The 13,454-nt window shown below is 49.7% G+C and overlaps 2 protein-coding genes across 9 annotated transcripts in view; one reads left to right on the top strand and one right to left on the bottom strand.

Annotated features, from left to right (window-relative positions):
• Positions 1-13,454, top strand: part of KNOP1 (lysine rich nucleolar protein 1) — a 61,989-nt gene that overhangs the window by 15,013 nt on the left and 33,522 nt on the right. Inside the window, exons 6-7 of one of the 5 annotated variants that reach the window (XM_060122560.1) lie at positions 116-558; positions 1,828-2,582. The exons of 2 other annotated variants lie outside the window; for them this stretch is intronic. The gene's annotated coding sequence lies outside the window, so the exon portion shown is untranslated. 2 more of the 5 variants (XM_060122561.1, XM_060122558.1) reach the window with 2 other exon arrangements.
• VPS35L (VPS35 endosomal protein sorting factor like) overlaps positions 3,465-13,454 on the bottom strand; it is a 129,414-nt gene continuing 119,424 nt past the window's right edge. For all 4 annotated transcript variants that reach the window (XM_060122556.1, XM_060122557.1, XM_060122554.1 and 1 more), the window contains 3 exons: positions 11,020-11,138; positions 4,733-4,879; positions 3,465-4,024 (listed from right to left, as the gene is read on the bottom strand). In XM_060122556.1, coding sequence (XP_059978539.1) covers positions 3,926-4,024; positions 4,733-4,879; positions 11,020-11,138 — 365 coding nt within the window. In that variant the 3' untranslated portion in view covers positions 3,465-3,925. The remainder of the gene's footprint in view (positions 4,025-4,732; positions 4,880-11,019; positions 11,139-13,454) is intronic.

Below are 13,454 nucleotides of genomic sequence, written 5' to 3'. Positions count from 1 at the left end.
GGACAGCCAGGAAGTTCAGCCTCTGACGTGGCAGGGAGTCCTGTCCTGTCGTAGGGGGTTGATTCAGCTTCCCATGAAGGAAACGAATGTTTCCTCTCTGCTCCATCATCCTCAGTGTTGGCTTCATCAGGCTGGTGGAAAGATGGCTGTAGCAGTTCCAGGCAGCATATCAAGACACTAGACCATTACAGAGGAAGAAGAAAAACCTTCTTGTGGTTCAAGGAAACTTCCAGAAGCCCTTTTGTCATAACTCATTGCCCAGCAGTGGGTCACATACCCATTCTTGAGCCAGCCCCTGGCATGTGGAGGGACACTCTCAGGCCAGTCAGGAAGGAAGACTGAGGTTCGGGTGCTGGTGAGATGAACATGGGTCCACTACTGCCCCATGGGGCAGAGGTGAGGCAGGCCTGCCTGGGCCCTGACCAGCAAGCATCGGCCAGGTCTAGAGTCCTACAAAGTCTGTGTTAGCAGTGATTCAGGTGGGCCACTTCCCTCGGAAGGTGAACTTGGCCTTTCATGGATTCCACCTTGAGATGCGTAACGGAAGAGGCCTACACGGTAAGATTCTGCATTTGAGTTAGCTCTTCAGGGCACATCCCATTCCGACAGGGGAATAAATCTTTCCCAGTCTTGATCCACACTACAGGAACTTGCCCAGTGTAAAAGGAACCAACCACTGCTTCTCTAATCGTTTTTATTTTGCTGAGAGATCACACTACAGTTTGGGCCTGCTTGGCTGTCAGGAAGGACTGTGCTCAGCCATCTGCCGGGTGCTTCCGGAAGTGGCTGAGCGATTGTCCCTGACCTGTCCCCACAGTGGCAGCTCTCACTAGGGTGTGGTGGTCAGGCCTTTCCCCTCTTACTGTTCAGTGTCTTCAGTCTGTGTGTGATAGGCTTTGACTTTCTAGCTCAGTGTGGCTGAATGAGTTCCACTTGGCTTGGGAAGGTTATTAAAGTCTGTTCCTGAAGCAGGGTCTAAGCAGAGAAGGCTGGGCAGCCCAGACGGCAAGATGCCAAGTGTCCTCAGATTGAACTTAGCCTTGGCTCGGCTGCTCTCATAGGTGCAGACCACTGTTGCTCTAGTGACAGCTCCTGCCCTGCAGTTAGCTGGGCCTCCGTCCTTTTGTAAATTAAACAACATTGTCTTGAGTCACCTATCCCCCTTTTTCCCCATGTCCTGGGCCCTCCTCAAGCTGTCTGCAAGTTTCTGTGGTGTGATTTCCCATGTTGTTCCTCATTTGTTGACTCCATGTAGCACACAGCCTGTCTCCGCTGGAACAAGACGGTTTTTGGATTTTTACTCAGAATCTGGGAGAGATGGGTGGGAGGTCTGGTATTTAAGCACAGCCAAGGTCTTAGCTGAATATGTAACAACCCTGTTCTTGAACTTGTCGGCTGTTTCTCCCTTGGGGGTTGCTCACCGACTGACCCTCCTCCTATGGCAAGGTCCTTCCCTCCTTATAACTGCCTTTATCCAGCCATTCCCCAGACCTCATGATTCTTAACCACTTTTTTATTCCTTGGGGTGATTCCTGCTCTTTTGCCTTAGCCCACTAGGCCCCTCCCTGAGGCCACCTTTCCGTAACTAGACTGGCCCATCAAAAGTATTTACCAGATAGACACAGTTCTCCCCTTAAAAATTGTGTGTTCAGCTCTGCAAACTTAGAACTGTTCAGGTTTGTGGTTGGAATAATGCCCCCATGCCTCCCCCGCCCCATCCAAGTCCTAATATTGGAACCTGTTAATATGTTGTGATACAAAACAAAAGGGAGTTTAAGGTAGCAGATGGAATTAAGTTTGCTAATCGGCTGACCTTAATATGATTAGACTGGGCCTACCCAGATAATCCAGGATTAGAAGTAGAAGAGGGGACAGAAGAGTCAAGAGAGTTGCAAGAAACACTCAACAAGCTGTCACTAGTTTGAAGATGAAGGGACCACCAGCCAAGGAATGCAGGTGGCCTCTAGAAGCTGGAAAAGGCAAGAAAACTGATTCTCCCCTAGAGCCTCCAGAAGGAATACAGCCCAGCTGACACCTTCACTTTGAAGGTAAGCCCACTAGACTTCAGACTAGTAGAGCTGTAAGGTAGTAAAATTGTGACGTTTTAAGCCACTAAGTTTGTAGTAATTTAAAGCAGCAGTAGAAAATTAATACAGGCCTCATGCAGAAGTTTTTCTCACTTTCACCTTATTTCCTAAAATTTTTTGATTTTTTTTGTGTTGTTGGTCCATCATCCTTCATATAGTAGCAGTAGTAGACTTCACCTCATGTAGGCATGGTCTGCAGAGACTGGCTAATTGATTTAGTAACAGGCTGAGGAAACCACACAAGAACATAGAAAATCTAAGCTTCCACCTGGGCCAGGTAACATATGGTTCAGAGGCTGCTTTGGTGTAACGGATACCTGACCGAACGTGAAAGTCCAAGTCCAGGTTAATGGAAGAGCATTAGCAATTCACTGACTCAGGCTTGGGCGCTGATGCTGTCTGATGCCTCAAAGTAGATGACTTAAAAGTGCATAATTTGTAAATTTGCCGATTGATTTTCATTTGAATAGTATCATATAGTAAAAGTGGTATAGGAAGTAATTTTTTTTTTTTTTTTAGGAAGTAATTTTAATGAAAATAATTTTGTGAAATAAAGGCCACTTGGGAACATTTGAGCAATACCACTGTGCTTTCTGAATGTCTGTTATGTTCAGTTGAGGTGCATTCTTCAGTACACGCTGTTCCTTAACGGAGGCCGTTTTCTCGTGGGGTTCACTATTAAGCCAGCCGGAAAATCCATAGCATATTCTTGGTCCCAAGCTATTCAATTAAAACGTGAGTTTATGTAAATTAAAAAAAAATTATTTTAGCTACTTTTACTGTGTGAACTGTAATCAGGCTTTTCACAGAGTAGAGGTAAAATGTAGTCTATCTACATTCAGTGTATACCTTCCAAAAGTACAATAGTTTGGGGGCACTTTTATTTTATTTATTTTTTTTTTGCGGTACGTGGGCCTCTCACTGTTGTGGCCTCTCCCATCGCGGAGCTCAGGCTCCGGACGCGCAGGCTCAGTGGCCATGGCTCACGGGCCCAGCCGCTCTGCGGCATGTGGGATCTTCCCGGACCGGGGCACGAACCCGTGTCCCCTGCATTGGCAGGCGGACTCTCAACCACTGCACCACCAGGGAAGCCCCTGGGGGCACTTTTAATCCACAGCTTGGATGCATTTTCCTGCACAAGGGGTTCTAGGCTGTGAGTCACCACCACCACCACCAATATTAATGCTCTTACTGATTCAGAATGTCAGTGGAAGCTCATTAGTGGTAATACAAGAATGAGATTCCGCCAAACTGATAAAAAAGTAGAATCATATGCTGTTTAGGGTTATGGCTGCAAGAAAACCAGGCGGTATGTTTAGACACGTTCTCTTCCGGATGAGAGTCAACTGTAATTAAATGAACAGTCATGAACATAAGTGTTCCTTCCGGAGGTTTATTCAATTACAGTATATTTTCCATCGAAGCCACAGGGAATCTCAGATTTGACCTCACTTTCTCCTTTAATCCACCAGCATATTCTAAATCCAATCAAGAGCTGATTTTGATATAAAGCAAATTAGGGAAAGGGCACAGTGGGTCTGTCAAAGTGGACTGCTTTTTAAGGTTCTTTTTCCAATTAAAAAACACTTTCCAGAAAGGAAAGATGTTACTTGCATTCTTCAGTTTTTCCCTAAAGGCCCATCTGAAGGCCACCTGTGCAAAGAAACACTAAGATGCTGTGCTCAGTGAGCAGGAGTGGATTCGAATGCTCTGACAGCTCCCGCTTGTTCACTTCACTGGCAGAATAATCTAGTAGAGAAGCCAACCTGTACGTGTGTAAAAATAAAAACAAAAACGCAAAACAGGTCTTTCTGGACTTGGCACCAGAGCCCCTAGGGTCAGGTCCTCGTCTGCAGAGGAAGCCTGAGGGCCAGCTCGGTCAGATGCCCCATGTCTGGGTGTTTGCTTCGCTTCTTGATGTATTCCAGAGTTTTCACCTAGGAGGAAAGAGAAAGACTCATCTCCTTTCTGGTTCATAACTCAGGGCTCCAACAAATCAGCCATATCGGGAGCTCTGGCTTTTTTCTTAGCAGAGAAGGGAGGGGAAGAAACCAGCAGTTTTTAAATAAGACTCCTTAGATTATAGCTTGCTCTTAAAATCACCAGGAATGACTGGTGTTTTCATACATGTGGTTTTTATTCAGAGGGAATTAATTCTTAATACTACTCTGTGGTCCCTTGGTTCCAGGACCAAACTGAGGATACTGAATCCCTTATAGAAAATGGTGTCGTATTTGCATATCACCTACATACCTCCCCCTGTATATTTAAATCATCTCTAGATGACTTATAACACCTAATACAATGTAAATGCTATGTAAATAGTTGCTGATAGGTGGCAAATTCAGGTTTTGCTTCTTGGAAGTTTCTGGAATTTTCCCCCCCCCTGAATATTTTTGATCTGTGGTTGGTTGACTCTGAGGATGCCAAACTTGCAGATACAGAGAGCCATCTGTACTTTGTAGGGCCTGGCACCTTTCTGGAAGGGGAGACTGGGGCTGTTTGATGTCCAGGCCCTGATGTTGTGTTGAGGCCACTTGTGCCTGGCCAGTGGGCTTGCGTCACTCGCCAGGACAGCCGTGCCTGGTGGGTGTTGTGAGGGCCCCCACTCCCCCCACCCCTCCCCTCGCCTTGCCTCGCCTCACCATGGTCCTGGTGTCTGCACAGCCGTGCCTCTGTGCCAGGTGCCACAGGTTGACGGACAGCTGGTTGAGCCTGTTACTGCGCAGGTCCCCATGGGCCAAGATGCTGTTAAAGAACGAAAGGCCCAACGAGCTCTGGCGCTTGAGGGCCTGATACAGAAAAAAGAGGTTACTATCTGGCACTGGGGCTCAGGCCCGGCCCAGTGTTGACACTGCCAGGGGTTCCAAGGCCAGCTCTACCACGGATCTTCTGGAGGGCGAGCTGCTTAACCTCCCCGGGTTACCCCAGCACTGATAGGCCGTCTTGCATTAATGCAAGTACAGGAGTAAACTGAACAGTAAGATATGCCTCTTACAGACGTGTCCTCAAGCCACCCAAAGTTTCAGTCACTATTCCCACCCTCTGGGTGCTGGTAATAAAGACCAAAGACAGCTCCCCGTGAATAATGCTCCCCAATGCCTGGTGCCCATGCCCAGCTTTTATAGGAACCATTAGGTATTCTTCACACCAGATCATTCCTCTTTTGCTCAGTGATCTGATGTGAAAGGTACTCTCAAACAAGTAAAGTCTAACCAAAACGTCAGAGTAGACCAAACCTGAACCCCAGCTCTGAATGGTAAAGACAGAAGGGAAACTAAATCTCCAAAATGCAACAGGCCCAGGAGAAAAGATACCAGCTCCCCAAGGTAAACAAGGGACCTGGGAAGGCCCAAGTCAGCAGGTGGGCCTGAGCAGGGGAACAGGTCAGATCACACATCTGTGTGGGTCCTGGGGAGCTGATGCCCGGACCCTTGCTGGGTGCTCTTGGCTGGCCCTGCAGACGTCAGTGCTGCCGGGAGCCTTGAGTGTCTGCTTTGCTCCTTGGCAGCTAGGGGGTATGGGGTCCTTACACTGTGACAGGTATGAGCTCTGTGCCTTACACAGCTCACCCTGTTTAATCTTCACAGCTCTCTGTAGGTAGGATTTTAGAGCTGGATCCCAACTCATGGTTATCCAAACACTAATCTAGGTGCTACTGTGAAGGGACTTTGCAGGTGTGATTAAGGTTATGGACCTTAGGGAGATAATCCTGGATTATCTGGGTGGGCCCAATCTAATCACTTGAGCCCTAAAAAGCAGAGAAATTTTTCAGGCTAGAGTCAGAGACAGGTAGCAGAAGAGGAAAGCAAAGGAAAGGTGACGCAGAAGGGGAGACCAGAAAGATTTGAAGCATGAGAAGGACACGACCCACCACTGCTGGCTTTCAAGATGGTAGAAGGGGGCCAAGAGCTAAGAAGTGCAGGCGGCTTCTAGAATCTGAGAAGAGCCCTCAGCCAACAGCCAGCAAGGAAACAGGACCTCAGTCCTACACCGGATGGAACTGCAGTGGCCAACTCAAGTAAGCTGGGAGGTGGATTTTTCCCAGTGCCTCCTGGTAAGAGCCCAGCCACTCAACACCTTGATTTTGGCTTTGTGAAACCAGGAGCAGAGAAACTGGCCCAGCGGGCACCAACTTCTGACTTACCAAACTGGTGAGATTATAAATGGGGGTTGTTTTAAGTTTGTGGTGACTTAAAGCTGTAATAGGAAACCAGTACGCTCCCATTTTGCTGATGAGGTCAGAAAGCTTCAGGAACTTGCTCAAGGACCACAGCCAGCAAGTGCAGAGTGAGGATTTGAGCTCCGGTCGTCCAGTTCTGGAGCCTGTGCTGGTACCTACACCCTCCCATGTCTGCCCCGGTTTATAAGATGTTCCCATAGACCCATGGTTAACATCACATTAGGCATCCAAATTCTGAAGAAGCTAACAGATTTGCCCAGTGCAGCTACAGTTTTATCCAGGGAAATAGGAACGATTTGATGTGGTTTAGACGAATACATATTTTTTTCCTGCTTTTTTCAAACAACCTAACTGTCCATCTGTCCATGCATCCTTCCATGTGTGGAGCCCATAGAGCAGCAGACTACACTAACTGCGGAGCCAACTTTGTTACCCCCTCCTGCTGCCCTCTCCCAAGTGAGGATTTAAAGTCTTCTAGAGGAGAAAAAAACAATGCAGTAAAACTGCCAAGGAGCAGCTAAGAATGCAGTTGGGTGACAGTGGCTTTGTGACGACAGTGAAGAGACTCAAGCCCCCTTAACTGAGCCTGCCTGGACATCGGTCTGGATCAGGTGACCGTCACAGAAGCAGCTGAGCCGACTGAACAGCACTGCTGTCAAGAAGCGGGGTCACGCTGTCAGGTCCCAAGCCTGCAGGCACAAGGAGGGAAGGCTGGTAGACACTAACTGGCTGGCAACTTCCTGCTTTGGGTTCCTTTGTTTAATCAGACGGTGAGCTCTGCCCCAGTCGGGAACGCGGCAGAGACCATCCAGTGGGTTCCAGCCCATCCTGCTCGCCTTTTCAACTGGCTCTCATCTGATGCCTGGGCCCTGGTTTCTGCTCAGACCTAGAGGACCAAGCTAACAGAAAACTCTCAAATCCAGCTATAAAAGTCTCCCAAGAGAGGCCCTTTAACTACATTTCTTTGAAGCAAGGGAGAATTTTTAAAAGTCAAACAAGTAAGACAGTATCTTACTGGTTACTTCTCTATTCTGTATCTTCTCAAGCATTTTACTCTAAAAGCCCAGTTCGCATGTGTTTTAAATGCACAGCCCATTAAAAATGAGATCATTAGAGACGGGTCTGGGGACAAGCAGGCCGGAGCAGGCAGGCGGCCGACATGCAGAGACCCAGGAAACTGAACACATTATGAGAGACCAAACCAGGGCCTCCAGCCCCTCCTCTCCCTACAGAGGTTTTAAATAGAAGAGCTGCTTTTGTTTCTTTTCCTAGGGGAATTGTCATTTCCAGGAAGTTGTAACCGTCTGGCATGGTTCCCAGCCTCACCACACCCAAACAAACAGCTTCATAAAGCTCTTGACTAGGGCAAGGCTGGCTCCTTCACGTGCATGTAGAGGACAGTTTTGGAAGCAGGGCTGATACCAGCACTGAGAGATGAGACACTCAGCTCGGGCACCAGCGTTGGGCTTTCACAGCGCCCAGCTTGGCTCCACAGCAGGTGGAGAGAGGTCTGAGTGCTCCGGGTCTAGAGGCCTCCTCCCAGGGCCGCCTGTGCCGAACCTCACAGCATGCTGTTAAAGTGAAGGATGACACGTTCCATCTTAGCTCAGTCTACCCATACTTTTTCTAATAAATGTGCATATATGGGCAGACATTTTCAGTGAGAGTCCCTGGTATTTATGTGAGTTGAAATGTACTTCAGAAACTTTCCAGCCCTGCTATTCTTTCAGAATTATTTCAGAGTCCTTATCACAGTCAATGCCTCCTCCCCCAAGAGAAAGAGACAAATGTTAAAACAGTTCCAAATTATATGGTTCTGGGCTCTATTTTTGTTGTGAGCCTGGAGGTCCTAGACTGTGGTCGTTTATGCTGTCAGCAGCCACCTCTGATTAGACCCAGCCTGTCGAGTCAGAGTGAAGAAATGCATTTTCAAGCCCCGGGGCACATGTTTCTTGGGCATGACGTGTCAAACACACAGCCCTGCTCTGGCAAGAAGCTAGAGCCAAAGCCCTTGGCTGTAGGGATCAGGGAAGGTGCTAAGAATCCTTCACAGCAGGGGAGTGACCAGTGCAAGCTGAAGGTGAAGGACTCCGTTTCTCCTGCAGCGTAATGAGGGCTCTCCCAAAGGCTGCCTACTGCACAGAGACGAAGTTTACAGGCTTTCGAAAAAGGCCTTTCAGTTGGAGGAGGGGTGATCTCTTCTAGCACTAACGGGTTTGATAAACCAGTTCCTGAAGAAATTGGGGTTCTGATGCTGCCCCCTCCACTGACAGCCAGTGCCCTCCAAGCATTAACTCCCCAGCATTCTACAGCCCTGCACCCAGGGGGCCCCAGGGTCAGTGGGACCCACCCACAATCCTCCCTCCCTAGAGAGGGCGCTGGGAGGCACTTGGGGCCCCCAGGGCAGCAGTGGTTCCGTGTCTTCCATCTGCCTTTTGGCCTGCTAACCTTAAGGCTGGCCCTGTGTGCCGTGCCCCTGACCTCCGCAGTGGCCACTGGGGAATGGAGTCTGGAAAAAATCCCGCTCTCTCCAGGACCTGCTTGAATACCCTGGGGAGAATGGGAACGCGGGACACACATGTATGTTGCGTGTGTGTGTGTGTGTGTGTGTGTGTGTGCGCGCGCGCGCGCGTGCGTGCGCACCCACAGCTATAGAATATTCTCATGGTTTCTGTGGTGGGGTGGGGAAGGGGGGAAGGGCAATGGTGGCATTCTGTACAGTCCTGGAAGTGAGTAAGAATTAAAAGTCCAGTTTGATCTTATTTTGTCTTCAAAGGATTTAGTGGGGTGGGGAGTAGAGAAGCAAATCCTAAAAACGTGAGACGAGGTTTGGGAAGGAGGGAGCTGGGGAAGCGTGTGGGCAGGAAGGGGAGGGCTGGAAAGCCACTGGGAACCCTGCAGTCCGAAATCTGTCCTGGGTTTGGGAAAGGGAATTGGAGGGGGTGGGGGATGAGTGGCAGTGAGAGAAGACAGAAATCTGCCAACATGAGATCAGGAATGAGCTGTCAGTATGTGGAGTAGCGAAGAGCAAGACTGGGGGTGTGGGGCAGACACGGAGGCAGAAGCCTGACAGGAGCTGCCCCAGGGGAAGGACGCGGAGAAAGGTCAGGCACTGGCTTTGACTCCAGGGTCACTGCCAACCTCCCCACCCTGATTACACAGCAGGAATCAGCCTTAACGCAATGTCCACCAAGCCTGAGACAGAGCTTCTGGGATCCAACTGTCACCCACATGTTTGAGCTGACGCTGCAAAAATGGAGTAACTGGGTAAGGGTACCAGGTAGTTATTTAGATCGTACTATAATTTGGAAATTATTTCGAAATCAGTCAACCATCTATCTATAATATGGAGAATATGGGAAAAACTGCTCTGAAAAGGCAACGATGCAACATCTGATAAAGGAATATATTCTGTGGATCAGAGCATGGGTTCTAGAAGATTGCCTTGACCACATTCCATAGCTACCACTCTAGGATTCAGTTTCCTCATCTGGCAAGTGTAAAGGGATAACAGCTATTCCCACTCATGGGACTGTTGTGAGATGAAACCACACACGCAAAGTTCTCCACACTACACTTACGTATGAGAAAGGCTGGGATGGGAATTTCCTGGCTGTCCAATGGTTAGGACTCCGAGCTTTCACTGCCAAAGGCCCGGGTTCAATCCCTGGTCGGGGAACTAAGATCCTGCAAGCTGTGGGGTGCAGCAAAAAAAAAAAAAGAAAAAGGCTGGGCAAGCATAGCCTACTATCATGGTTGGACAACAACCGTATGCCACTTGTTAAAAAGTAAGTGGTGGGCTTCCCTGGTGGCGCAGTGGTTGAGAGTCCGCCTGCCGATGCAGGGGACACGGGTTCGTGCCCCGGTCCGGGAAGATCCCACATGCCGCGGAGCGGCTGGGCCCGTGAGCCATGGCCGCTGAGCCCGCGCGTCCGGAGCCTGTGCTCCCCAACGGGAGAGGCCACAACAGTGAGGCCTGCGTACCGCAAAAATAAAAAAAAAAAAAAGTAAGTGGTAAGGCCTTGACCGAGGAGGGCGATGCAGCGGCTACGGATTCACGCTTGAGGATCTGGGTGATCCCTGTTCTGTCACAACCAGAGGAAACCAGGAGCTCTGGAAACCCTGAGCCTCGGTTTTCTTTTCTGTCCAAGGAGAATGAACGCAGCACCTACATCACAGGGCTGTTGTGGGCCTCAAAGAGCTAAGGTGTGGGAAGTGCAGGCTGTTACTCACTCAACATGCACTGACTGAGTGCCCACTGTATGCCAGGTTCGAGGTGAGGATGCCGGGGCGAGTGACAGATGGATCCCAGAGACCCTGTCTCAGGCACAGGCAGGTCTCCGAGACCCACATCTCGAGGTCCCGGCCACATGGAGCTTACATTCTGGTGGGGAGGCAGGCGACTGAGAAGTGAACACAGAGCATTTCAGAGAATGCCCGAGCACCACAGGGACAGTTCAGAGGGACGCAGAAGTGTAGAGGAGTGTAGTGGCTACCTGACACAGGGTTCAGGGAAGGCCACTCTGAGGAGGTACTTGAGCTGAGACCCGAATGATGAGAGGGGTGGCCAGGGGAACCCTGGGGAGGCACAGTGCAGGCAGAGAAAATGGTAGGAGCAAAGGCCCCGGGGCCCTCGATGAACAGTCTTCACACAGGCGCGTTACTCTCTGGACGAACCAATGTCCAAGCACCCTGAGAACGCGTGCTTTCAGGGCAAGCGGCAGGGATGGGGGCGGCAGGGGCACCTACCTCGTCCTTGGCCAGGGTTTTCAGATGCTCCAGGATCTGAGCCATCACCGTCTCGCACAGCTTGTTGTTCTCAGCCAGAAACTTGGAGTCTCCCCCGTAGAGGCTGTCATTGGAGTCAACTGATGGAAGAAACCAGAGCAGTGAGACATTCCCAAGCCCAAGGCCAGGGAGAGGCAGCCGTGGTGTCAGCGGGTGGCAGGAAATCACGGCAGGGCAAATGGAAACGGCCAGAGTTTGCCACGGGCTTGGGCCCTTGAGAATCATGGAGAAAACACCTGGCCTTCCAGACAGTCTAAGCCAGAGAGCTCAGACTCTGAAGTCTGTCCCCTCCGGCCCAGGCATGGAGGGGGACAGCAAGCATCACAGTGGCCATCAGAATGGCTGTCAATACTGAGCACTGGGGTGCCAGGCGCTGGGCTCAGCGCTTCACAGGTGTTACTGTGGAGTCCTCAAAACCGCATGTGCAAGAGATGACAGATGGGGACACGGAGGCTCCGAGCCTGTCCCAGCCAGGATCCCAAACTGGGAGGCTCCCGTCAAAGCCTACGCAGTTAAGCACCGCCCCCAGCCCCCTGCCCTGTCACTCCACCTCCAAACTTCTGCAGATCGAACAGAAGGTTCTCTATGTCTTCTCGCAAACCTGAATCCTTTCACTAAAGTCCCCTCTCTCCTTGGGCATCTCCCGTGACAGCCGCTGTCTAGAGAAAGAGCAGCTGCAAGAACAGCCTGGGTTTGACCTCCCCCCTCCCTCCTTCCTATCGACCTTCGCACAAAGCATGACCTCTGGGTAAGGAAGCAGAGGGACTCTACAGGGTGCGGTTTTGCGCTTGGTTTTTTTTCACTTAATGATTCCTGGAGTTATTTCCATATCAGCATATATGGATGTGCTGCTTTGCCTGTACTAGCTGAGCAGCAGTCCATTGTGTGATGGACCGGAATACTTTTGGTTGGTCCCTCCTGCAGACACTTCAGCGGTTCTCTTTCTTTTCTTTTTTTTTGAGGGGGGGGAGGTGAGGGGTCAGGGCCAGGCTGCTGCAAACCTCTGCCTTGCAGAGTCGATTCTTTCCCCCCATGCCTTTTCTCGCCAGATCCTTTTTTAACTGCTTTCACCCCAACTCCCAAATGCCGACTTGTACGTGGCTGAGCAGTTATTTCCGGTGTGAATGAGCGGCGCTCAGTTCAGTGCAAAACCATTGGAGCACCCTCAGCGCTAAGTGGTCAAGGAGAGGAAAGGTGCAGTGGCAGCTCTTAGATGTTTCTGATCTGGTGGAGGCCTAAAATTTGGGCCACTGTCCCAGGTGCAGTGACATCTGATAAAGCAGAGGCCGTGCAGGTGCCTTTGGGGGGCGCGGCTGGGCTTATACAGCCATGTACACACAGTGCTAATCCAGTTCATGGTTTAGAGACGTCAATAAACCGGTTCAGCTTAGCTCATCTGGGGGAATGTGGTTTGCTGTGCTCTTCTCGGCCCAGCCCACCATCCCTAGGATCCTGTCTCTTAGGTATATACAATCAAAAGGGATGATACATATGGGATCACAGTGATGCAAACAAAAGGTGACACCACAAGCGAGGGACACGGGGCACCCGTTTAGCTGGCAGATGGGTGAGGCTGAGAGTCAGAGCCACAATGGATAGCCCCATTATGGTCAAAGTCACCAGCCGTCTGTCAGGGCCTGCACAGAACTATTCCCTGGACTGCTGGCAACGAGCTACAGAACCAGGGGATCACGTTAAACAGGCACTGGCCATGAAGACAAGAAAAGCCAAGCTACAATGTGCAGGATGGCTTCTGAGCTTTTAAGAAAGAGACCCCTCTTAGGGTCACTTATAGGAAAATTGGCAAATACATCAATGTACCAGAAATACATCTAAATGGCCTATAATTTTAGGGGAAAAAAAAGTTCAATTTCACTAGTGATCAAAGAACAGAAAACTAAAACCACAGAGGAACTTTTAGTAAAACATCACCTATCAGATTAACAAAGGTGAGAAAGAATACCAGGTTTTGATGTAGGCCTGGGCAAACTGCTGGTGGGAGTACCATAGTTTGGAAATCAGTAAGAAAAGCCTTAAGAAATGTCCAGTACCACTTCACACCCATTAGGATGGCTGTTATTTAAAAACAACAACAAAGAGGAAAATAAGAAGTATTGATGAAGATGTGGAGAAACTGGAAGCCTCGTGCATCGCTGGTGGGGATATAAAATGGTGCAGCTGCTGTGGGAAAGCAACCCCAGGATCCAGCAACTCCAATGCTCAAAGGACTTGAAAGCAGAGGCTCAAACAGATACATGTACCTGAATGTTCATAGCAGCATTATTCACAAGAGCCGAAAGGTGGAAACAACCCAAGTATCCACTGACAGATCAATAGATAAGCAGAATGTGGTTTAGTGGTTTATCTAAACAGTGGCATGTTATTGAATCACAAAA

This window comes from Lagenorhynchus albirostris, chromosome 15, assembly GCF_949774975.1.
Source record: "Lagenorhynchus albirostris chromosome 15, mLagAlb1.1, whole genome shotgun sequence".
NCBI lineage: Eukaryota > Metazoa > Chordata > Mammalia > Artiodactyla > Delphinidae > Lagenorhynchus > Lagenorhynchus albirostris.
The sequence above is the reverse complement of the archived record's forward strand: the minus strand, read 5'-3'. Positions and strand labels throughout refer to the sequence as shown.